General features: G+C 35.2%; 1 protein-coding gene across 1 annotated transcript in view; it reads left to right on the top strand.

The window, feature by feature from the left end:
* Positions 1–8,897: 8,897 nt before the first annotated feature.
* Positions 8,898–27,964, top strand: part of LOC120781348 (zinc finger protein 1-like) — a 53,763-nt gene continuing 34,696 nt past the window's right edge. The window contains exon 1 of the mRNA XM_040113552.1: positions 8,898–9,715. Coding sequence (XP_039969486.1) covers positions 9,619–9,715 — 97 coding nt within the window. The 5' untranslated portion in view covers positions 8,898–9,618. The remainder of the gene's footprint in view (positions 9,716–27,964) is intronic.

Genomic DNA, 27,964 nt, shown 5'->3' with positions numbered 1-27,964 from the left:
GCTAATCGAAAGACGTGGTCACGAATTTACGACGCATTTTTCCGAATGTTATTTCCCAGATGCCAGTGCTTGGGGAAACCGAGGTCCAACTCTCACAACGCCCAATTAAAAGAAAATGCGGCGATTGGTGAACCCCGCTTGTCCAGTTTCGAAATTTCAAGAGACACGCTATCATATACAACATACATACACTAATGCATTCACACATATGAAAGTTAAAGTGTAAGTGCATAGGAAAACATAGAAAGAAAAGTATTAAATTGCGCATGTTTTGTTCAAATTTTTAATTAGCAGTAAACTTTTGTTGTCATTAGTCGCAGTTCCAGTGCATAACACTTACAACATAAAAGAAACACATACACACATACTCTTGCATACGCCGAGGTCCACTTTGAAGTCGGATGGGGATGTCGCTTGCCGGTTTGATTGCTTCAAAGTGTTAAAAGGGGGCAATGCCCAGATTGTACGCTACATACACATACATACATACATATGTATATACACATACATACTCATATACACACATAAGTATGTTTGTAGATGGATATAGCGGAGCGTAGTAAGTGCGGTCGCATATATTGGAACTTCAAGTGTTTGTTGAAACATTGGCAAACCACAATTGAATTTCGAAATTCTCCCAACCACACAGATTTCACACTTTATGTGACAATATAATATTCAGAGCATTTTTAAGCACATATGTACATACATATGTATGTCGATATATACTCGTATGCTTGTCACTTGAATGCATCCTAAGTGAATCCGAAACGAATTATTTTGCATGGGAAAAAAATATGAATGGGAATAAGTAGAGACACATACATATTTATGTATGTATGTATCTACATAAGTATGTTTAAATCTCTCTTTGATTGACTTCACGCTGATGAATGGTTTTTCAAATGATTGAAGTTTCAAAATTATTACAATTATGCTCCTTTTCATACTCTTGCAACTTGTTGCTACAGAGTATAACAGTTTTGTTCAACTAACGGTTATACGTGTCACCTAAAACTCAGCGAGATAGATTTAAGGTTTATATGTATATACAAACATTCATATATAAATGAGCAGGATGACGAAAAAAGTTGAGGTCCGGATGACTGTCTGTCTCTGCGTCCGTCCGTGCAAGCTGTAACTTGAGTAAAAATTGAGATATCTTGATGAAACTTATTATACGAGTTCCTCAGTACAAAAAAAAAATTACGAGGCCGTAGATGGACGTAATCGGACCACTGTCACGCCCATAAAACGCCACTCGACCTTCCCAAGGGACATCGCTTTGCTCTATGGGCTCTTGAAAAGTTCCAAGCAGATCCGACGTTTTCGAGCCAAGTTTTGTTCAGCGATAAGGCCCATTATGGACGAGAGAGCAACCTGAAGATATTCCAGAGCTGCCATTTGATCCAGAAAAGAAAACAGTTTGTTGTAGTTTGTACGCCGGTGGAATCACCGATCCATATTTTTTTCAAAAATGTTGCCGGTGAGAACGTAGCCTTCAATGGCGACCGTTATCGCGCCATGATAACCGACTATTCTTCTTCTTAATTGGCGTAGACACCGCGGAGTCATGTGTAGAAGTTCACGCAAGTGAGGAAAGTTCTCTGATCGCCATTACTTAGGAGTGGCCAGAAACGATTCTTTTACACATGGCTCAAGCAGCTCACTACTTCCGGTCTTTGACCAAGTATCCTCTGGGTAGCCTAAGAACATCCGTTCGAAGGTGAGCTAATGTGAGAAGGCGAAACATTCCCTACATAGGGTTGTGCGCTGGGCTTGGGACCCGCCACGTAAAAAACAATACCAATGAAAAAGAAAACACAGCCTCGGATAACCGACTATTGGATGCCAGAAATTAAAGCTCGTGATCTCGGCGACATTTGCTTTCAACAAGACGACCCCACTTCACACACATCGCATCAATCAATGGATTTGTTGAGAAAACACTTCGGTTAGCAGATAATTTCACGTTTTGGGCTGGTCGATTGATCGTGTGACACACTGTTGGACTTGTTCTTGTGGATATTTGTAAAGTATCAACTCTATGCGGACAATGTCGCTTCGTTTCAGGTTTTGGAGCTCGAACGAGTCATCGAAAATTGAGCTCAACGGATGCACCATCTGACACGTAGCAAGAGTATGAAATGTTCTGTTATATCCGTACTTAGCTCCTTCTTACTTAATTTCCCTATATTATTTATGTACACATTTTTTGTAATCACTAAATAAAGGATTGCCGAAGAACTTCCTTTACATTGAAAACTTAGAAAAATCTTGAAATTCGTCATTTTCAGCAAAATGTGTCATTCATCTAATTCTAAAACCAAAATCAACTGTCTATAATTATAGTATACATATGTATTTACTTGGTTAGTAAGAATATTCAATGACATTTCAACAAAACATACACAGGCATAAATATGTATGTATGTACATATGTATATACATACTTATGTACAATATACTTTGAAAATCCCAATAAACAAAATAAGTATTTCCATATTATTTTCAATTTTTACATACCTTCATGCATACATACAAACATTCTGAACAAATCCACTCAATCCCAACAACAATTCGACATAATTTTTTACAGTGTACCAGCGATCCACCTCAAATCAGGTGCGCATTAATTATTCCACTTTTTACACTTCGCACAAGCCATTACTGCATGTGCATGTGTGTGCGTGCGGCTCATGGCTCCCCCTCCCATAATACGAGTGCTCAATACCTCAAACAACAATAATATTTTCTCACACACACTACAAATGCGACGAGCGCGAGAATGAGCATCGATAAATCGTAAGCTCCACCCCTTGCCCCAATGTGGGCAAGATACACAAACAAGCACAATGCACACATACATACATAGTACATATGGGCAACGCACGAACTTTTGTGAGGCAGACGACTGAATAATGGAGTGTTACATTAGTGATTTCGAAATATTTTCTTTTTAATTGCGTACGGTACATTTTTTGTGCCAACGGCTGCTGATATTTGGAGCAGTAGTAGTGCAGTTGTTGTTGCTTTGTTATCTTAATTTTTACCCAATGTTTAATCGGTTATGGGTTGTTGTTTTCATTTGTCGCCGGTGATATGACGCACATTTTGTTTTTATTGTAAAAAATTGTGAAGCCTTTTGTTGCACATAAGCACATATGTACATACACACTTTACTTACTAGGTAATATGTGTTTTTGGTCTTTTGTTGCTTTTCTGATAGCATACATATGTATGTATGTTTGTACATACAACACATCATACACAGAGGCCCATTTGACTCTGAAGTCAGACTCTGAAGTTAGTCTAGTAGGTGCATTGCTTTGTTGCACTGTTGCATTTCGATTATTTCTCTCTTTCTTGATATACATACATATCTACATACATATGTACATCTTTCTATATATGTACATATTCATTTACATACATACATACATACATACCATTATGCTTAAGAAGTATAAAAAATGGACCTCGGCATTTTAACTGATAAGCAACACCGTCGCTTGGCAAGGAAATGCCAAGCGGTTGAGGAAAAGAGTAGCGAAGAAATTATATTATTTTTAACGGGTAAAAAGAGTAGGTGCATGCATGCGGTACCTACACATGTACATACATACATATGTACTTATGTATGTGTATGTATATATATGTGTATGCACATACATACATATGTACTGGCTCTATATAATAAATATAATATCGGGTGATTTTTTAAGAACTTGATAACTTTTTTAAAAAAAAAAACGCATAAAATTTGCAAAATCTCATCGGTTCTTTATTTGAAACGTTAGATTGGTTCATGACATTTACTTTTTGAAGATAATTTCATTTAAATGTTGACCGCGGCTGCGTCTTAGGTGGTCCATTCGAAAAGTCCAATTTTGGGCAACTTTTTCGAGCATTTCGGCCGGAATAGCCCGAATTTCTTCGGAAATGTTGTCTTCCAAAGCTGGAATAGTTGCTGGCTTATTTCTGTAGACTTTAGACTTGACGTAGCCCCACAAAAAATAGTCTAAAGGCGTTAAATCGCATGATCTTGGTGGCCAACTGCCCATGCATCCCGAAAAATGCACTGTTTGGTGTGGTTTGTACGCTGGTGGAATCATTGGACCGTATTTTTTCAAAGATGCTGTTGGACGCAACGTTACGGTGAATGGCGATCGCTATCGTTCGATGCTAACAAACTTTTTGTTGCCAAAAATGGAAGAACTGAACTTGGTTGACATGTGGTTTCAACAAGATGGCGCTACATGCCACACAGCTCGCGATTCTATGGCCATTTTGAGGGAAAACTTCGGAGAACAATTCATCTCAAGAAATGGACCCGTAAGTTGGCCACCAAGATCATGCGATTTAACGCCTTTAGACTATTTTTTGTGGGGCTACGTCAAGTCTAAAGTCTACAGAAATAAGCCAGCAACTATTCCAGCTTTGGAAGACAACATTGCCGAAGAAATTCGGGCTATTCCGGCCGAAATGCTCGAAAAAGTTGCCCAAAATTGGACTTTCCGAATGGACCACCTAAGACGCAGCCACGGTCAACATTTAAATGAAATTATCTTCAAAAAGTAAATGTCATGAACCAATCTAACGTTTCAAATAAAGAACCGATGAGATTTTGCAAATTTTATGCGTTTTTTTTTTTTAAAAGTTATCAATGCTCTTAAAAATCAATTCGATATTATATATACAACATTGATATATAATTTGTTTGTGTATATTATATTCACTTCTGTATATGGTAATGCATACACATATAAATACATATGTACTCATACGTAAAATTTAATATATACATGTATACTTACGTAATTTTTATATAATGAACCACTACTTTAGGACGCCAGCATTAACGCTGTGATTTCTATCGAATTTAAATAGCACTTAATCCAGAAGGTGGCTATGTGTGTATTGGTAATTGATCTGGAAATTTTCCTGCAATGGAAAATATTATTTATAAAGCGGTAGCGGTAAATACTCATGCATATGTAATCAAAACTGTTTTCACACTTGCTTGATTGCCGATAAAGAATCTTCGATGCCAAATTGGAATGAATATTTCTATGGAATTTGATATACACATGTATGTACATACTATGTACTGTATGTAATGCATACAATGGAAAATAGGGATTAAGGCTAATTGGGCAATATACATACTTATGTACATACTTGTTTTATCACGACCATTAACGAACATGCAAATAAACTTATAACAAAATGTGGGGTTACATATTTCCTCAGGTAAAAAACATTTTTTTCTCATGTAAAAAATTAAATATTTTATTAGAATTTTTTATTGCTACAAACATACACTATTAAAGAAGAAGTTTTGAAATTTTTGGAAACAAATATTTTAAGCTCGGCCTTTGCCGGTGACCCCACGGAAAAAATATGCGCAGGATAACTTCTTACAGGAACTTTTAAAGTGAAATAGTACTTTTTTAAGTAAGTCTTTAAGAATTGCTCTCAAATACCTGTATACATTTTTATGAAGATCGGTTGTGTAGCTCTGGAGAAATCTTATCAACCGACTTCGAAAAAAACGCGTTTAAAGACGTCGTACTTAGCCCAGCTAGTCTGGAGCGAACAAGCTTCAAGGTTGTATCTCCGAAACCATTACCCAGATCAACTTGAAAATATAGGAAAATTTTTTGAAGGTGTTGTAGAATTTAATAAGACAATGTAAAACTTAAATTATTTAAAACCCGTAAACCCATGTAACATCTTAAGGAATTAATTAAATTAAATGATTCCATCGGCCCACAAACCACACAAAACCGTTGTTTTTTCTGAATGAAATTGCACCTCTTGAGTCTCTTCAGGTTGCTCTTCGTCGCAAATGTGTCAATTTAGCATACCCATTGAGCCAAAAATGGGCCTCATCGCTGGAAAAAATTTGAAAAATTGAGAACGTCGGATGTTCTTGGAACTTTTCAAGAGCCCATTGAGCCATGCGATGTCGCTTGGGAAGGTCGGGGAGCTTCAGTTCTTGCACAAGCTACTTATACATACATACATACATACATACATATATACTTACATATTTTGTACGATTTCAATATGACAGCTTGACACGACTCACGCGCGATCTCTACTTGGATCACCCGTTATTTTGAATATATGCGTCTCTTTGTTAATCAAATTCTAATTACATATACTAATATTCTCAAAAAATTTAAAAACAATTAAAATTCGACTTAAATTTTCCAGAAATAAGTAAATTTTTTCTAAAATCACATTAAATGCATGGGAATGAGACATTGTGGCATTTTATGTTTTTTGAAATAAAATTAAAACTTTCGCGTTTTTATTTAAAGTCTACAATTTTTATTCTTAGAAAAACTCATATGTGTGTACATAGTTACATATTTACATATGTATTCATGTACATACTTTTATTTGAGAAATATACAATGTATACGGTTATATCCATATGGCCCTTCCTCGTGCATGCACCTACAACCAAATGAGGTACGCATTTATTAAAAATAATTATGTATGTACATACATACATATGTATGTATGTACATATTTTTGTATGTAAAGTAATGTATGCAAATTTACATTTGTATGCGTGTGTCCATACGTACATACATACATAAATATATCTACATTCATATGTGACACTTTAGTCAATGAAATTCCAAATATTGCACCATATGGTAAAATAGCAAATAAGCCAATAATTTTAGTTATCATTACGTAAATAATTACGTAACGTTAACATGGCGGGTAATAATGTAATGATAGAGAGTTTCTTATTAACATTCTCTGTTCTGGTAACATTTTACTGGTAACAGGCTCTAAGAAAAAATTTTAACATAAGTACTTAGCACCGTGGTGCTGTTCAGCGAGTTCGTATTTTACGATAACGTAATTAGGTAATGTTTTCTTTTGTAATTTTATAGATTTAATCAAAATTCCGAGAAATTTTTACAGAAATTATAAATTTTTATTGAATTCAAATACCATCTTCAAATTAATATAACCTTGCGTTTTAGAATAAATATTAATTGGAAGTCGAAATGATCCTTATGAACCTTACAATAACCAATACAATATTAGAATATTACCAAATAATAAATAATTGAAATTTGAGTCTTTTGTGTTATTATTTGCAACAGTGCGCCAGTCATTCTTCCTTTTCGTTGTTTGGCGTCAATTGAAGATTCCAAACGTTCTTCACCTGGTCTTTCCAACGGACCGGAGGCCTTCCTCTTTCTATGCTTCTCCCGGCGGGTACTGCGCGATGTTATAAGCTCGGCTATAACCGCGTAAGCCAATAAAGAAGAAGAATATGTTATCATTTATTTAGTATTAGCAACAGTAGTTTGCTAGAAGCAGCTCTACCATTCTAATTACCGTGTGCTCACAGTACATTTTGGAATGTATCCACCAATCTCGTCCGTTTACCGTTTTGTGACTAACAATGGAGCTGGATAATACTAAGAAAAACTCATCGCTTTACGAAATGTTGCTAACGGTGGGCCCCAGATCTTACTTTATTTTTCTTGAGCGACCTTCGATATTTATTTTAACATTGACACCATTTTTAGAAAACGAACACTTGTTGCTCGCTTACTTCTTCAAATTTCACTTAATTTATTTAATAATAATTTTAATTTAGGAGGTACATACATACATACTACGTCTCACTTTCTGTGGGTCTTACTGATTGCTTCAAAGCACCATATTTTTTAACTTTTTGTAAATAAAAAATATATGTACATACTATGTATTTCTTTTTCAATTTTTAACATAAGCTTACTTAAAATAACATCAAAATTTAAAATTAAAAAACCTGAAATCAGCCGTGTAACAGCTACATAAGTATGTTAATTCTAGCAGTTCGTGTCTGAACATGTTCTCGCGCTCTGTAATATAGACGAGTGGCTAGAAATGAACGAATGTGAGACGTCGGAGAGCCGCACACCAGCAAAATTACGTTTTTATTTTCTCTGCAAAAGCAGAGAATCAGAGAATAAACAAATAAACGCAACAAAACTATACACAAATTTATATGGCAAGCGTACCGTTATCGCAAGCAGCAAAAACAACACCACAAACGCCAACACAACTACCACCACAACTAACCCCAACACAAGCACCTTTCCACCACCACACCAAACACAGAGAATATTACGCACCTTGTGGCAGAAGAGCGCTGCCGCCCTCTCGGAGGGACTGAAATGAAAAAAACGAAAAGCATCATAAAATGAAGCCAGCAGCGCAGCCAACGGCACAATCAACAAAAACACACATCAACGCTAGGAATTGGATTTTTACGAGAGTATTTGTGTGTGTATGTAAATAAGTATGTGTGCACCATATATAACTGTGAATTACATACGCACTACGGTAACAGCAAAGGTAGCCGAAGATTTTGTGTTCTGCAGAGTATACGCCCGTGTTTTCATCTGTGCATTGCTGAGCAAACAGAAAGAGCACAGGGTAAATTTGTTCTTATTTGCTGATCGGACACGGAGCACACGGCAGACGAAACTTAACAGAGCGGCGCATGATGCTGTTGTTGGTGGTTGTTGTTGGATTGGTGGGTAGTTCTCGTGTGTGCTATCGCTACTGTTAGAACCCATCCCTCCTGGTTCCAATTTGGCACAGCTCTGCGACTCGCACACATTCACACACAAGCATGGCAAGCGGTGGTAGCGTCTTCGCCAACGCCGCTGCCAACTGGGACGAAGCCGTTGGCGGCACATGCAAGCCGAGTGCCGACTGCGGCCGCCAGCAGCCACGCAGCACGGCAGAACGGCAACATGCTTGCGGAACAGCCACACAAAAGTCATCACAAAATATTGTAGTAGCGACCAGAACGTCGCGCGGTCAACACACACGTTGTTCCCGAAAAATAATTTAATTCAAATTCAGTTGAAAGCAAATTGAAACCTTGGATTTCACTATTTGCCAGATAAAGTGTTGAAATAAATAACAAAGCCGAATCGGAAAATATTGTATACCCTATACATATGGCTATACGTAAATATTGTTCAGTAAGAATAAACAGTGAATACAACAGTAAATAAGTCCCCAAGGTGTATATTGCTGAAAGTTCGCAAAAATACAAAAAACGTTGAAAAAGCAAACTGAAAACGTGTGTTTAAAGAAGTTAAAAAACGTATTTTCTTGCGTGAAAAAAGTTGAAGTGTCACACTCGCAGCTCCACTAAACAACCGGTTGCTTTGCCGCTGCTAAATAACGAAAACACTGATGAGAGCCTCTGAAATTACTAACTAAAAGTGTCATAAATAAATTAATTAGCAAAAGTAAGTGCAAACATTTAGCACACACTGTGTATTTTTGGCAAGTTCTATGTTTGAGCAACAAAATTAGCAATTTGTTTAGCTGCTTACCACACCGCCATTTTCCAATGAAAATCGAGACATCAACCAGCAGCAAACTTCCAAACGCAAAATTTACAAAATACAAATTTTCATTGTTAAATTAAAATAATAACTAAATAAATATTACCAAGTGCAATAATGCTCTAACACGCTCAAAAATAAAGTGTCATTGCCGCCGCTCTTGCTAATACAACTTGGCAAGGAATAAGCACAAAAGTCCGCGTGCAAACAAAGAAATCTCATTCCAATGTTGTCTTGTCTGGTGCCGTCGTCATCACGTTTTGGCCAAGAGGATAATATAATAAACCAAAGTATGCCATCATCACCAGCGTTCGCCGTGCAATGTAAGTAAAGAGAATTTCTTACACACCTACATATTTACTAACTATTGTAATTGTTAGGCGAAAACTTGCTACTAGATTTTAGATTATTGGGAGTGTGATTAGTAAACGACTAAACTACTTTTAACAGTTTGTTCTTATAACAAATCGCGTATACTCGAAAAGCAGAATTCTGATATAGAATAATGAGACATTTTGTCAAGCCGTGTCTGTTTATATGAAAATATTGTAGAATTTTTATACAAAAAAAATTGTTGGAAAATTGTATTTTTTTCGTTATTATTATTATTTTTATTATATTTTCTGTTTATTTTTTAATTTTTATATTTTTCTGTTTTTCTGTTTATTTTTAATTTTTTTTTATATTTTTTTATATTTTCTTTTATATTTTTTATTTTTTTTTATATTTTTTTTTATATTTTTTTTTTATATTTTTTTTTTATATTTTTTTATATTTATTTTAAATTTTTTTTTATATTTTTTAAATTTTTTATATTTTTTTTATATTTTTTCATTTTTTTTTTTTTATTAAATTTGCTTTCCACTTGTGGCATCTAATTAACCAGTAAACCAAAATAAATCGCTTGACTTCGTGATCATAACTTGTTACCCAGTTTTCGTACCTAAACTTTATTCATAAAAGCCAAATACACTTCACACATGCATTCATTATTAACTTCATTTTATTACATAACTATTTCTTATTTTCTGCGGTGAATTTTTCCTGTTTTCTTCCGGTTATTTTTACTGAGTAATAAATATTATTGTCAAGATTTTGCAAAATATGCACATTTTATGTTATTTTCTTAACTTTTACTTATTTTTCTAAACCCTGTTATCAACAGACCTTTTAGCATTTATATTGAACTTTATATAACCCAAGCTGCAGTGCAACATTTGCGCCGACAATCAAATGGTCTATCACTTTTAGTAGTGATTTTTTCTTCGCTAATTTAGACGTAAACATTCATTAGCATTTGCCGACAGCCGATTCATTCATAATTCTCAAGAACCATTAAATCAATTTTATACATTCACACACACACATGTATATATACTAAATATTTATTATTATTTATTTCTTTCTAATGCATTTTATTGCAAATATTTTATCAGCTATTACTTATATATTTTGTAGTAGTATATTTTTTTGTTGATGTGTTTGTGCTGCTTATGAAAATTCCCCCTGTTGCTTATCAGATTTACTTACACAGCTTAAGTAAGGTACAAAGTGTGAGTACTTTTGCAGTATAACCCATTTCCTGTCAACAAAGCAAAAACAATTATTCACTGGTTAATTTCTTCTTCAATGGAAAACGCAAGCCCACAAGTTAGCCAGTTGCATTCAAAAAAAGACACTGTTCGATTCATCACTATATGAAATATCAAATTGAAAATACTTATTTCAAAGGAAGTCTCCCAAATTCAAACATACATATGTATGAAGAATTTCCGATTTAATGGTTACTTAAATTTAAATGTTTTGCCTATTTTCTCTTCCAACCACTCGCAAATATAAAATAGAAAATACATTATGCAACCAATTTTACTTCTCAAGTGAATTAATCAGTTCCTTAAACTTTTGTATACATTTTTTTATTATTGCAAAAAAACACCTAATCATATTTATAAAATTGCATATAAACAAATATATTTATTTCGTAAATTTATGAGCTCAGCGCCCAAGTAGTTTGCACTGTAGGCATTAGTCATCAGTGATTCCTAATAATTCGGCCAATCACTTGCGGCTCAAATTAACAAAAATAAAAGCACGTCGCTTATGTTAATTATACAGATACTCAAATGCATATTATGAACATAAATACATACATACAATATGTACGTATGTTTTTTCAAGATCACCACTACCCGATGTGTGGTCCTTAAAGCCTGCGCTGAGCCTCAAATATACAAAGACTCCAAGCGGCCGATCAGTATACTACATTTAAAACATACACAACCGCACATTACATACAAAATAACCAAAATCATACTCGACGTACATACTATACATATGCATGTATGTATGTATGTGTGCTTGATTGCATATACGAAAAATTCACCTTAAACCGTAGGAGAAACGTAACACAAACACACAAATTCACCGTCTGATCAGCAGGCATCAAATTACCGTTCGCAAAAAGACGCGCTGTTCCGTACTATGAGGTAAACAACAACAAAAAACCAGGAACAACAATGCAAAGAGTTTGAGTTTGAGCCAAGCACGCTTTTGTCAACACCGCCTGCACATAAAAGCGAGTACTCTAAAGTGTTCCACACACACACACACTACCCTGCGAAGAAGTTCGTATCTTTAGGTGGCATACAATGTTACCTCAATGCGATAACTCTCGAAAAAAGTAGAAATAATAATAATAAACATCTTAAATGCTGCTTCAACAAAATTATCAGTCGAGTAAGGGCACATCACCATGAGCAGCCCCGAAAACAATAATTGGAAAACACTTTATTTGTAAACAAAAGATCATTGAATTTATAAACAATTATTTTTTGTTCGGCATGGTTGTTGGTTGTTGTTGGCGGGTCTTTCAACTCGTTCTCGGTAATGTAAAATATACCCCTTGCAAGCAGATTTGTTTACACTGCAGCCAAGTAAGATACGGATGTTTGTTTGTAGGCGAAACTGTCGTTTTCTTTATTGGAAAACACAAAGGTTTCCTATGTGAATTTGAATGATCGACACAAGGTGGTAGTCACAGCTGAATAGGGGTGTTGAAATGTACGGAAAAATGTGTTGTTAAATGAGAGTTTCTATTATAATTGATGAAGTGGTTACAATTTCATAAAATTTATTTTATTTTTCTATATTTTTTGTGATTAATTTGTTTTTATTAAAAATTTCTTTTAAAAAATTTTGTTTTAATATTTTTTTTTATTAAAAATTGTGTTATTTATAATTGTGCTCTTTGTTTTTGTACTTTTCCTCTACTTTGGGACAAATATTTCTGAATTTTTCAGAGCATAGTTTATTTAAAACTGGGATTAAGCTAAAAAATCTCACTATTCGATTTCAATTTAAATACCGAACTTTATTTTATTGTTTAGAAAATTATTTTTTACGTGTGCAGAACTTGGTTTTGTTTATTTGAATATTACGGAATTAAAAATGTATATATTTTTATTTTAGCCGTACTCGAAAGTTAACAAAGTATTGAATTACCTAAATAATTATTACTCGTAATAAATATTCTAAATATTACTTTTTACCTTATTATTAAATTATTTTTAAAGTAATATGTTCATACCTTTTACATCAAGTAACATACATACATACTTACTTATATAGATACGTATATTCCATAACTAAATTTTCGAAAAGTTTTACTAAAAATATTGGATAATTACTTTTTTTTATATTTTGTATTGAGACATTTTTTATAATTTTTATATTTTTGGAAAATATTTTTTATAACAAAATTCTATAATTTTTTATCATTTTGCAATTATGACCTGACAATTTTTAACAACTATAGTTTTGGTCCAAAATTAGTTAGACATATTTTTTTAATTGTTTTGATATTTTTTAGAATTTATATATTCTTATTAAAAATATATTTATAACAAAGTACCATTATGTCGACAACTTGTTATTATGCAATATTTTCGCCACTTATGTAGGAGAGAAAAATTTTTCCATGATTATATACATACATATGTACATATGTATTTCAAAACCAACAACTGTTCTTGTAGTTAAAAAATAATTAGATAAATTTTTTTAATATTTATTTAGTAGTATTTTTTAATATTTATTATTTTTTTTTTAATATTTTCTACTGCGATTTTTTTTAATATTTATAAAAAAAAGTTCATTTAGCAAACTGCTTTATGTATTTTCTGCAATTATGTCGATATTATTTTTTCATATTTAGCTAATTTTTGAAAAGCGTATAAATCAAAAATTATAAAAATGCTTTTGATTTTTTCGGCCAAATTTCGTGTGAGACCGCTTTAGTATTTTAACGAAAAAATATATTTTCAAGTAAAACGCATTTGAATGTTTTTTTTTTGTTTTGAGCATTTGAACGCATACTCATAACGGCACAAATGAATGTTTGAGTATTTTATGGCACTTGCGCTTGTATTCCTTCGCATTGTGTGAATGTGTGTGCGCTTTTGGGCTGCACCTCATAGAACTGGCCAATTGAATGCCATTCATTCACACACATGCGCCAGCAGTGCGTTTGTGTGCGCTGCTTTTGGCAGCCATGTGGCTAATTTCATTTAATGCCTTCTCACTTCTTTTTACCCGCCACAAACGTTGACAAAGCGCGGCCAATGCAAAAACAACGCTTGTCGGCGCCGAAAAAAGCGAAGCAAATTGCCTGCAAATTGTTAATTTTTATTGTTATTGTCACAGAATATGCATTATTTTTTCAACAGCGACAATTTGCGACATTAACGCACATACGTATGCGTGCATGTATGTATGTGTGAGGTAAAAAATCATTTTGTTATTTAAATTATCCGCACCTTAGCGGCGTTTAAGCATTTAAGCAGCCATTAATGGCACCATCATTCAAGGCGCCATTGCCGACATGCCACGACAACCTGTTAAACCGTATAATTTGTTACATTACCAAACATTTACTCTTGTACATGTATGTGTGTATATGGCGAAGTCACATATACAAGGTGTTGCCTTTGTATTGGCATTGGTAGCACCTCCTACCAATTGCGAAGCCAAAAGGCAGCCACACAAGTCAAACCACAAGCAAAGACACTCACACACACAGGCGCAAGTGGAAACAGACAGAGCGCACCTGCGTCGGCAACCTTCCGCACCCACGGCAAGAAGACGGAGCGCCGCAAACACTGGCTTGCAGACAGGTAGCCAGCCAGCCAACAGGTTTTAACCCTCATTGCGCTCAAACAACAACAACACACACATACATAAGTATGGCGCATAGACAGTATATAGTCACACCTTTGCGTGTATTACGGCTTGCGGAGGGTTTTGTCATGCGCACGCGAACAGGTACACACCGGCGGGTCCTGTGGCAAGAACACATGCTACCTTTGCATTGTGTCACGTGACAAGCGCAGCGCACACCTGTGTACGTAGAGTCAATAGCAGGACTGCCTGTGCTTCCGTTTGAAATGTGTGAATGGAGTTGTTGGCAGACAGTGGCAGACAACCGAAAAGGTAAATAAGCCGAAATGCGGGGAATCCTGAATTTATGACCAGACAGCGGTCAGACAGGCCTGTTAAAAAGTCAGTGCAAAGACAACAAGAAACATGGCTCATCCGCGTTTGGCAAGCAAGTATGTGTGTTGTTGCTTTTGGTGTTTGTGCTCCTGTTGTAATCTATGCATATTTGTGCCTCGTTGCTAATGTCCGCTCATCCTTGCTTTGTGTTCCTGCAAACAGTTGAGTTGTTGTTTGCCTACTACCTTTGCTCTGTTTGCTTTTTGTTTTTGTGGTTGTTTTGGTAACACTTGTCATAATCTGTTTGTTGTGTCCTCGATGCGGTGATTACTCGTGTCGCCGGAAAATAGGTGAGCGATTTATTGTTTTAGCTCTCTGTCGTTTTTCTTTTAAACCCGTTTGCATTCGCGTAACAATTGATTTATTAGGGTTTATCTATTCCTATTCACTCTTACTGACATGCCTGAGCCATTGATATTTCTACACATTGGTGGATTTTTATGATAAAATGGTCGATTCTATGATTGATGATAACATTTAGTCAGTTTTCCGAAAACTTCTTTGATACAATTTTTAGTAATCGAAGGTTTTTTCATATTAAATATAACATGAAAATAAACTATTCAATGCCTATTAGCAAAGGCTTTTAAATTTTGGAAAATAAAAAATCAAGTTCTAGTACGAATTCATTCATATATACATACATATATACCAAATATTCCGCAAAAATGTTCTTTTCAGAAATTAAAAGTAGACAAGTGATCCTATATGGACGGCCAGCATCAACTGATGATCCTCTCATAAAGTAAAGCAATTGATGCTTGAGAATCGACGATTAAGAGTTAGAGATCTTACTGGCATCTTTAGAATATCAGAAGGATCAGTAAAAACCATTTTCAAAGATCATTTGGGTCTAATAAAAGTGAAAGCACGATTGCTTCCAAAATCACTAAATTTTTTCGCTTCCCGAATAACAGGATGTCATGAAACGTATTATTACTGACGATGAGTCGTAGATCTATGCTTACGACCCGGAAAAAGACGATCACTCGGCCGAATATCATAGCCAAGGTGAGCCAAAGCCGAAAAACCACTTCAAAGATGGTCAGAAATTAAAAATATGTGGATTGTTTTCCGACTCCTTCCGACCGACCAAACTGCCAACAACGAATAATATTTGAATGTTGTGCGTCATTTGTGTGAAGCTAATCGTAAAAAGGTCGGAATTATGAGCCGACAACTCTGGGTTTTTGCACCTTGATAATGGAACATCATTGATTTTTCGTTAGTTTTTCGCCAAATTTTCAACCAATATGGTGCGGCAACCACGGTATTCGCCTGATTTAGCTCCGTGTGACTTCCGACTATTTAGCAAACTCAAACGAGCGCTACGGGGAAAAACGTTTTGAGTCAATTTATGAAAACATTAAACGTGACGTAAAGGCTATTTCGGAAATTAAGTTTAACAACTGTTTCGAGGATTGAAGAAAGCGTTGACACAAGTGTATTGGGAGATTGAAAAAGAAAACAAGAATTTTAAAATTGTGAACAAAGTCTTACTAATTTTTACTCTTAGTAGTACGTATGCTTATTATAATAAATTTAGATTTCGTAAATTAAATAATCGCCATTCACTACACCATGCAACACATAATCAAACACGCTAACCTTCACAGCGTTATGAAAATCTTTGGAGCAACAACTTAATATTTCTTAGCAATGAACTTAATAGAATTATTTTTCGTATTTCTCCTTTCGAAAAGCCGCACACGTGGCGCCAGATGATTGATATATTCCACTCAGTCTACACTGTATGCCAATATGTTTTATGTTTTTTCTATAAAAACTAAAACTTAGACAAAATACATCAACGACAGCATAAATTCGCCGCCCATTTGTTTCGCCTTGCAAAAAATAGTTATTTTGAATATTTTATTTTAAATAAATAAATAGCTTATGTAAGTGGAAGCGCTGGAGCACATGCAAAGCATAAAAATTAGATGTGAGAGCAGATAATGGTGATCAAAGCAATAAATTGAAAAATATTTGCTGCACGAGGATGGAAGCACGGCACGAAGCGGTGAAAAGCAAGCAATCAGAGCAAATAACGCTTAACAAGATGTATGAGTGCGTTTCGAGCGTATTTGTTTATAATATTTCTTTATGTATATGCTTAATGTGTACAAACATATGTGTATATGTATGTATATGTGTGTGTGGTTTTAATAGCAACGGTAAGTGCTCTCACGCAGCGCTCAGATGGTTTTGTAATTATTGAAAATTTAATACGATTTTCCATTAAGCCAAACAAGTGCTGCACACACACGCACACTAACGAATAAAGCTTGTACATTTGTATGTGTGTGTGTATATGTGCCTAGGTATTATTGGTGGTATTATTGCCATGTGCGACTGACTAACTGACAAACGCAAGCACCGGCGGGGCGAGTGAAGGTGGCACACACCCGCTGGCGTTTAATTATATGCGTGTATGTGTGTGTGTGTGTGCTGATGGCTATGTCGAAGTTGAGCGTAAACAAAACATAAACCTGTCAATGCGATAAACTCATTCCAGCAAATTGAAGGTGCGAACTAAATGCGCTGCAACAATGCACAAACACACACACACATACTAAGCAGGCATATAAATAATGAAAAATGCATGCAAACACATAAGCATAGGTGCGAAGGAGGTGCGCTGCTTGGGCGCTCGGCAACTCCAATTCGTTCGCCACGACTGGACACGAATGGAAATTCACACAGTTAATTGAATTTGACGCTGCAGCGCCGCCAGCGCAATTATCGTTCCAAGCGAATTTATGAAATGCATAAAGGTGTATGATGCTTATTGGTCGAGAGAATAATAGGCGCTGAAGCCAGTGCTGAAATGCATAGAAATAGGAAAGCATAAAAAATATATAAAAATAGTTGAAATGTGGTGAGAAAATTTTAAAAGCAGTCGCTGGCAATAAACTAAAATAAATGTGGAAAATTATTTTTGTTTTATTCGTTTTTTGTGTTTCTGTGCACTTTTTACACGAAATTATTATTTTTCTATTTTTTTTCATTTATTTTTTTTGTCTATTTATTTTTTTAAATTTTTTTTATTTATTTTATTTTTTTTTATTTTTTTATTTTATTTCTATTTTTATTTTTATTTATTTTATTTTATTTTTATTTATTTTTTTACAAATTTTATTTACACAATTTTTTCCTAGAATCCACCATTTATTTCATTCCATTATTACTTTCTCAAAATTGTGCACACGCTGAATTTAAACAATATATAAAAACTTGCTACAAACACCTTAATCCAGCGCAATTAATTTTGCTCAAACGCCAGCAGATTAATTGCGCACGTCCACACGCTGCCTTCAGCACCACGCAACAGCAGAAGTCAACTACATTGCGTTAACTCGGACGGACGCTTGTATCCTTCGCTAATTCTTTAGTTGTTGTGGCACTTTTTCAAATGCCTCTTGAGCTGGCAGCTGAGGACAGAAGACAAAAATGGCTGCAGGTTGCCCACAACCAATACATACGCACATACGCATGTATACATATGTATATTTATACATATGTGTATGAGGATAATCACCTCTCATACGTAAAAATATAATTTATTATTAGTGTTGTTGCTTGGCATTGTGCTGGTTAGGCGATTTAGCAGGCGACGCGCTGCCCGAAAGGCGCGAACGCACTTAGCCGCTGTTGACGTTGTAATCGATCAAATGTGTAACCGTACAATCGGCTAAATGCTGAGCCGTTTTCAATTTGTTAAACAGGTCAAAATCAGTGACGGGCCATATTTTTGGACGGATGGTTGGAGCGGTGTGTGGGTGGCGGTGTACAGTGGAGCAAAGTGTGCAAAAACCTCCTTGATGAAATGAAATCAATGCACTTGTAAAAATATATATTTTTTTATTATATTCGAAGTATACCTCTTTCTTTGCTTAGTGAAACGCGCAAAACCTTCCGATTAGTTCTAGTTAGCCAGCGCCCACTGTAGCCGCATGTTAATTTCGTTTCTATGTTCATTTTAATTGTTGTTGACGCCAAGATATTTCGCGACTAAATATTTCATTATTAAGTGACAAGTTAACTTGCGTTGAGTTAATTTAATTTTGACGGCGTTAAACAGCTGAGAACGCAGGCGAACGCGACGCACCTTACGAAAACAAAATGAATTGATGGAACATTGAAATGTTGCATGTTTTCGCTTTCGCCGTTTATTTTGAAGCAAGATAATTAATTGCGCTTGTCGAACTGGTTACAAATTTATGAAAGTTTTCAGTGCATATTTTCATTGTGCGTTTGTATGTATTTATGTAGACGTTTGATTTGAAAAATGGTGCCCGCAAGCACACACGAAAACAGGTGATACACATCTGTCTGTATGTAAATGAGCACTTACAAGAACACATGCACACACACACACCTTTGTGTCGCAAAATAGTACGCGACAGCAACAATAAATCAGAATTTTGTGATTCAAGGGGGTTACCCAGTGGCGTCTATGCAAGCTTATTTATACATATACGAGCGTGTTTATAGAAACATGTTCGCCAAAAGCCAGAGGTATTTCGTGGTTTACATTTGTGGCGTCCATAATGCGGAGGGGCTCTTAAGTGGGCACATGTTTTGAGCACACACAGACGCACAAGGCAGTATAGGAGACACATGCACTCGCGTGTTCAAGTTTAGCGTCGCCATATTTTAAAAATTTGCCTGCTTATTTGTAAATAAATTAGGAACAAAGGCTAGGTAACACAAAGAAATTAGTAGTTTATTTACTACTTTTATGAATCAAAATTATTTTGAAAAATTCTGAAACTAAAAATATCAAAAATGTGTGGTAGGTATATGTATATATAGTACATATGTACAAATTTTTGTTGAAAAATATTGTAATATATTTTTTACATTTTCTAAAACCAAAAATATTTTGAAAATATATTTTTTTTATTTTCTAAAGTCAAAAATATTTTGAAAATAAATTTTTTTTATTTTCTAAAATCAAAAATGCTTCTCCCAATTAATTTTTTTTTTTAAACATTTTTTTTTAATTCAAAAATATTAAAAAAATTTATTTTTTGCATTTTCTAAAATCAAGTCTTCGTAATTTAATTTTTTTTTTCAAAATCTGGCCACACCTTTGCACGTTATTTCTTTTCCGTTGGTCACCATGTTCCTTATTTCAATTCTCATAAATCAAGCTTAACACGTTAGCTTATTGTCATCACTATTTCGCTTATAAACCAGAAAGCAAGTAGCCGTGCTCTTTCATTCGTTTCGGTGTTTGTGCGCCATTTTCCGCTTCAGTATTTTTATCTCACATTTTGTTGACTTGTTAATACTTTTGTTAATGAAAATATTATTTAGCTGCAAGTTTTCATAACTTTTCAAAAAGATATTTTTCATAGTTTTTACGCTGTTGGCATTGAGCACAGAGCACACATGGGAGCATGGCGAAAAAATTCCGAAGCTCTAGAAGCTGCGGAACAGCTGAATTAGCGACGGCTGAAAGCAATGGCTGCTCAACCAAATATACCTAAATATTAAGGAAATATGTATGTGAATTTTGAAATATTTATATTTTTGAAATTCTAATACATATCCATCAAGAAACCTTTTTTAACTGACAAATTTCAATAACTTTCTTGTTTTGAAGAAGCTCCCGCAGATCAGCTGCAGTTCTTTTCCAAATAAATGTTCTTACTAATACTAAGTCTTAAAAGACAGTGAAAAGATACCATAATATGTGTACAAATTTTTGGATCAATAAACTCAAAAGTTTTTTCAGAAAAAAATTTTTGAAAATTCACTTTTTCCGCCTTCTAACTGCATATAAACCTTTAACTGACAAAATTCAATAACTGTGGGCTCCTTTTATGGTCTTATGGCTAACTTAATGATTATGTCAAAAAACCACGAACTCGCTATACATGTGGTTTCCGTTTTTCGTAGAAATTTCAAAAATATGCTTCGAAACCCAATAACTTGGCTACAGGCATCTTTTTCTGCAAATTCCAACTAATTTTGTTTCAATATTTTTTGAAGCCAGCATTAAGAATACACCACCTTAAAAAGTCGTTATGCCTTAGAAACAGCCCAACATCTTTTAATTTCTGAAGATTCTACTTCACAATTTCTTCTAGTGGCATTCCTTAAAGCTGGCTCAGTGTCTTCGTTCCTGGCGACTGCAAATCGGTAATTAATCATTTGTAGTGTTTGTCGGCTAGTTGACGTTGACTGTCAGTTTAATAACCATTGTTGTTGTAAGAGCAAAATTATGCTCTTACTGTTGTTGTTGCTGCTGTCACTTCGCCCATGAGGCATGAGTCTTAAACAACAAAATGGTGCCGAATATTTACTCTTTGAGCAGTAATGTGCATCTCTAAGACTTACAGTATGTGCATGTACTTACATACATACATAGTATATAAGAAACACAAAAAAAACAATAACGTATATATACACCATAGTTCCTAGTTCGCAAGTGGTTCCATCCATTTAGATACTAGATAGTCAAATATAGTTTAATCTTAAACCAATCTTTCTTGCTGCTAATTAATTTACCTACCCCAACCCTCGCCTTGATTTTAGTTCGTGTTAAGCTTGTGGCTTGTTTTCTTTAAGGTAAACTGCTTTTCTTCAGTTTTCCGTTCATTCATGTTTAAGTAGGCAAAGGCAAACAACATCGAAATTATGCTAACAAGTTTGAACTTTTCATTGATAGTAAAAGGTTTTCGGTTCTCACGTTGTTGTTCTTGTTGTCCTTCCGCAGCTGCAGCGTCCAGCGTCTGCCAAGTGGAAGCTTGCTTGAAATTTTGCCAATTTCGTCTGCCGCCTGCTGGTTTGCTATTTTAGTTCTTCGTTTGTTGCTTTTGCTTTTTCCCAACGAAGCTTCCGCCGCGTTGTTTCTTGGCTATTCTCTTTGGGACAGCGAGCGACGCGCATTTTAATAGATGTGCATTTTCGATTTCACCGATTTGCGCCATCGATTTCAAGTACACAGGCGCATATACTATACATCCATATGTTTATAATATATTTTCCTAATATGAATGAGAAACGGAAAGTATCGCAAAATATAAGACGGATGTGCCTGTTAAATTTTACGATTTTTTAAATGCCTTGCGTTTAATAGAAAATCGGTCGGTATATACAAGGTCTGTCGCAAAAGAAACAGGACTGTTAAAAAAACAACAAAAAATTAATATTTTTCAAAAAGTTATATTTTTTTTATTCAAAGTAGTTTCCTTTTTCGGAATGCTCTTGAGAATATCGGTCGTCGCCTTTTGGATATCTGAAATGTCATGAAACCAGTGTCCTTTCATGGGCAAATGAAGTTTTCCAAATAGGTAAAAATCACAAGGTGCCAGATCAGGTGAGTAGGGTGAGTGATTAATGGTTAATATCGAGTTTTTTGTCAAAAAATCAGAGACAAGCGTCGACCGATTACACGGCGCATTATCGGGCAACAGGCGCCAGGACCCTGCCTCACGGTGTTGTGGTCGAGCACGACGAATGCGTGACAAAAGACGCTTCATAAGACCAAGGTAAAACACAGCATTAATCGCTTGGCTAGGTAGGACGAACTCTCGGTGTACAATGCCCTCGGAATCGCAAAAACAAATCAGCACTGTCTTTATTTTTGACTTCTGAAGACGACTCACGACCTTCTTGGAATCGCTTAAGCCACTCATGCACATTACTACGGGATAGGAACTGATCACCATTTTTTCATCATTTGAAATGTTTTATTAAACGTTTTCCCAAGTTTAAAACAAAATTTAATATTTGCTCTTTGCATTTTACGACCGCTGACCAAAAGCTGCTGTCACTTTTTGATCGATAACATCGATTGTAGTTATCCAATTGTCTTAAACTTTAACACTTTTTGATCGATAACATCGATTGTAGTTATCCAATTGTCTTAAAAATTTTACGAAATGTCAATAAGAGATCAAACTTTTTACTTCATATACCCACCAATAGGTGATGCCAGCAGAAACAGTTATATTTAAAAAGTTCTGTTTCTTTTGCGACAGACCTTGTATAATTCATTTGAGCTATTGAGAGTTTTCTCAATTTTACAGAAATTAAATACGCATTTAATATCCATACATTTGTCAATATAAAAGCACTATACTCTCATAAGTCCAAAATCTCTGGTGTCCATAACTCCTTCCGCATAACACTGAGTTTTGCTACTTGCCGCAAAGGTTGATGTGGAAGCAGTCACATACATATGTACATATGAGGATGAATTTCGACATACGAAGGCTTTTTAGTACCGTTACACCCTTTAAGTGCGTTTTCCATTCCTGAACTAGAACCTATATAATAGAACTATTTTTCCAAAAAAAAACTGTTGTTCTCCCACTATTATTGGCGCCTGATACCTTTTTTGACTTTGCTAGAGCAATACCCTGTAATCAAATTGATCCTTCTTCTATAACAACACGCCAGTCGTTCTTGCTTTTCGCTGTTTGTCGCTAATTGGAGATTCCAAGTCTAGCCAAGTCCTTCTCTACGTGGTCTTTCCAACGGAGTGAAGGTCTTCCTCTTCCTCTGCTTCCCCCGGAGAGTAGTGAATCGAATACTCTCAGAGCCGAAGTGTTCTCTTCCATTCGGACGACATGACCTAGCCAGCGTCGCTGCTATATCTTAATTCGTTGAACTATGCCAATGCCATCATATATCTCGTACAGCTGAATTTACTTCTTACCTACTCAGTCCGAAGTTGCATCTGTTGGCAGGAGTTATCCTGCGTTGGATCTCGACGCTGACTTTGTTGTGTGTTAATGCTGGCTCCAAGATAGACGATTATACTGATCGTGTAACCTTAGCAACGTTTTTCATCTTCCCTGCACGGCAACATGGTGTATCTGCTTGGGCGCATCCTGTAGCCTATCGCAAAGCTTTGGCCAACCGCCGAAAGAAAAGCGATTAATAAATCAATGTAACTCACAGCAAGGCTAGCACGCAGCAAAAACCTCTTTTTTTTTTTTAAAAAATTCCTTTTATTATTTAATTTTTATTTTTTCATTGCGAGCACAATCCGAAAATGAATTTGGTGTAAATTTCGTGCTGCCGTTGGACACACACAGCTTCATCTACACATACATATGTACATATAACAAAGGTAGCTTTTGTTGCAGTGCAACCGCAGCACCTACACGCATACACATGCACACAACTGCAGATATTTGCTGCCACCACCACCACCACCCTTTTTACTGTCCACCGCCCAGCTACAACGTGGCCGCACACTGGCCTGGCCTGCCGGCGTGTCAATTTCTTTGTGCAAATTATTTTTGTTTACTTTTCTTACTGTGGTTGCCGCCATCGGTTTGGTTCGTCGGTTGGCTGTTGCGTTTTCGCTGAAGGTAAATTGTTTGCCAATATTTCTTTTGTTGTAATTACTTTAATTTTATTTTATTTGGCTTCAGCCGTTATTTTGCGCCGGAGTTGTTAAATAAAATGCGGCCTTTGTACAATTGGCGCATATGCTCGCACACACAAGCACACATATACTCGTAGCTGTGCGTATGCACGAGTATTCGGGCGGCGCGGCGCGGCGGTTGGACGGAATTATCTTTGAAACAATTGTGCTGTGGAAATGGCTTGAAATTTGTTATGTTGTTGTGTTTTATTAATTTCTTGTTTATTTTCGGCTATCGTAGGCACACAGCATATGCATGCAGGCAGTGGTAGCGCTGATAAAAATACAACAAAAACATACACTCACACACATTTATATATATGTAAATAGAGGTATGCAGTTGAATTTATTTAAAAAGCGCATTTTTTGGAAATTGCTCCGTTCGCTCAAAGGCAGAACAGAGCCATTTCATTTTACATACCAATTGCTTTTTTGGCATTGTTGTTCTTGTTTTCGCTTTTATTTGACGTGTTTTTCGGCACTCACTCAAAGCCGAAATCCTTTGTAGGTGCACTGCTGTTGGCGGCTGCCGAAAAAATTTTACCCAAAGGGTATTTATAATTGCAGCCGAAACAGTTAAACACGCACACACACACATACATAAATGTGACTGCAGCAACACATATGCACATTCACGTGCATATCTACACATGTGTTGCAGCTGGGCGGCCCAAGTCCAAAATAGTGACTTTTTAACACTTAACAAATGTGGCGAAAATTGTTCGCTTTGCTTTTATTATGTTTTTTATTTATTTGTATTTGTTTGATTTGACTTATTTTGTTTGCTATTGAGCAAGTTTATTTTATTTGAATTCTTTCATTTCTGATTCTGCACATAATTTCCATTGTGCACGGCGTTGCTTTTGCGCAAAGCCGAATTAACATGTAAACAATTTCCATTGCTCCCATACACACACAAACACGAACTCACTCGACCAGTGAAAAGGAGCAGACGCCGTGCCGTTGGCTGACTTTTTGCACACACTGTGTGTGGTTTGCTTGCCGGCGCACTTCGTTTGGCGCGTTTCGGCTCAATTGCAATAAATTTCATGCGATTGCACTGTAATTGTGACGGAAAATGCCAAAATAAATACCGCTTTGCAACCGTTATTATTTGCCAAATAGAGTTTTTACACATTTAACACTATTGGAGTTTTTAACGAAGTTATTTCCCACTCACAAAAGCTTCTGGTTGAGCTTTCGTTTGTTTTTAGTTTTTAAAGGTATTTTCGCGGATATCTTATACATACATACATATCTATATATTTAGGAGATAGTAATTAAATTATTTATTAATAATTTCGAAGGTGTCAATGAAGTTGGGAGGAGTAGGATCCTTCGCAAGTGCGATATTTTTTCTGAATGTTTGTCCTATGAAATGTGTAGGTGTAGCAGCGTTGCAAGTAATACATTAAGAAGATAATTTAATTAACAATTAATAATAATTTCTTTTTTATTTTGTAATTTAAAATACCTTAATTACAAATAATTTTATAATTTTTAATCAAAGATTTCGGATTGAAAATCTTATTATTATTATAATTAATTAAGTAACTCAAAATAATTAAAAAAATGTGTTTTGCATTAAAATTATAATTAATTAAAAAAATTTGCATTTTAATTATAATTAATTTAAAATTTTTGCATTTTTAATTATAATTAATTTTTTAATTAATTTAAAAATGAGTTTTTTGAATTATATAATTATAATTAATTTTTTGTAGTAATTTTTTAATAAGTAAGCAAACTCAAAATAATTTAAAAAAATGGATTTTTGGAATTTTTACTTACAATTATTTTTTTTAATTAATTTTAATTAAAAGTGCAAAATTGCATTTTTTAAATTATTTTGAGTTTAGTCACTTGTTTAAAATTAATTATAATTAAAAATGCAAAAACACGTTTTTTAAACTATTTTGAGTTTTCTTACTGTGTGATCCACATATTATTTTGGTTATCTTATGAAAAAGAATTTTTTTTTAAATATCAATTGTTTAGTTCTTCTTGTCTTATTTTCATTAAATTACTCTTGATTATAGTTTCTTCCAATTAGAAATATGTAAAAATACAAATGGTTTTGTGTTTTACTCCAATTTTTAAACAAAAAACAAAAATATAAATTTTTAGTACTGATTTTAAAATTAAATTTTCGGATTAAAGATTTTTTTTCCGATTTTTAATTAATTAGCCATTTTTTGGTATTATAAATTATATGTATTTCCGTTTTTTAATTAAATAATAAATTTTTGGCATTATGAATTAAATTTTAAATGTTTATTCCACAATTTTTCAATTAAAAAATCTGCAAATTTTGGTGGTACTATTGCCTATATGAAGTGCCTTAAAGCAACATTATGCATGTATTTGCATTTGTTTGCACCTCTACGCCTTCATTAGCCACAGCAGTCAATTTGAAAAAATCCTCTCACTTCAATAACTTTCTTACTGCCGATCGTGGTTGGCCATTACCTAGGCGCACACATTAACCGATTATCTCATTTTACATTTGTGTAGCAACAATGCCACTTCAAACACAGAAATTACACTCCCACGAGCGTGCAAACACATGAGTCGCATATGTGCACACATACACGCACAAACATGCATATCGTACATACATGCATATGTGAGGCCACTAATGTGCGTAGGTATGATTTACCTAGCATTTGGACATTCCAATAGCACAATCATAGGTAGGAGGTAATTGAGGGTTTCCAAAGGCCCACATGTGAATACACACAAACACACACACAGACGCATATGTCTTAAGTGTTGCTGCTGTTTTTATGAAGGCGAATGCCAATGAAAACAAATACTCGTACATTGTGGCAAATCGCAGTCAAAGCCGAGCATTAGTTGTGTATTTACTCATGCCTCGCTGCTGCCTACGCGCTATATTTAGAGACACAATAGCACCGCTTGAGATTACATACGCACACGAACTCACCTACAAATGTGCCTTTAAGTACGCATGTATGTATGCGGCTCAACTGCTTGCCGTACATGGCGGCACTCAAGTGGCACCGCAATCCACCTTTACAATGGGCAACGGAAAGGTGACTTAGGTAAGCGATCGCTGTGCGCCGCTTGAGAAATCTTAAAGGCATCACTGAAAAGTCAATTATCGTCAGCGCACATGTACACACTTATATATGTATATACATATGTATGTATGGCTATGTACATAATTTCAAGCACATATGTGGAGAGCTATGCATATAAGTATTGTTCAACATTGTATTCCAATTTCACCACGCTGACACATATACAAACATCCTAGTATATTTGTTGCATGTACTTTGCCACCGCGCACAAACGCCTTTAGTTAGACACTAGCGCTCCTTGACGCAGTCCCCTTGACCGTGTTTTTCCGCTCGCTCACGCTGTTCAGCCGCAGTCATTCTGCAGTCTGTCCATTCCCTGCACATACACACACACATTCACACTTGTATGTTGGTGCATGCATGCTTGAATTACATGCAACATATTTGCTCATTTACTTTAGGTAGCCACATTGCGTCCGCCAGCGGCTCCATTTTCAAAAGGTGCATCACGCAGTCAATCTGACGCTGGTGCTCAGCCGTTCGCTTGCTAAATATAGAAATCTGCATCCATGACGTTCTGCATGAAA

The sequence above is a fragment of the Bactrocera tryoni genome, unplaced genomic scaffold, assembly GCF_016617805.1.
Source record: "Bactrocera tryoni isolate S06 unplaced genomic scaffold, CSIRO_BtryS06_freeze2 scaffold_64, whole genome shotgun sequence".
Lineage (NCBI taxonomy): Eukaryota > Metazoa > Arthropoda > Insecta > Diptera > Tephritidae > Bactrocera > Bactrocera tryoni.
This window is presented reverse-complemented; position numbering and strand designations above follow the sequence as displayed.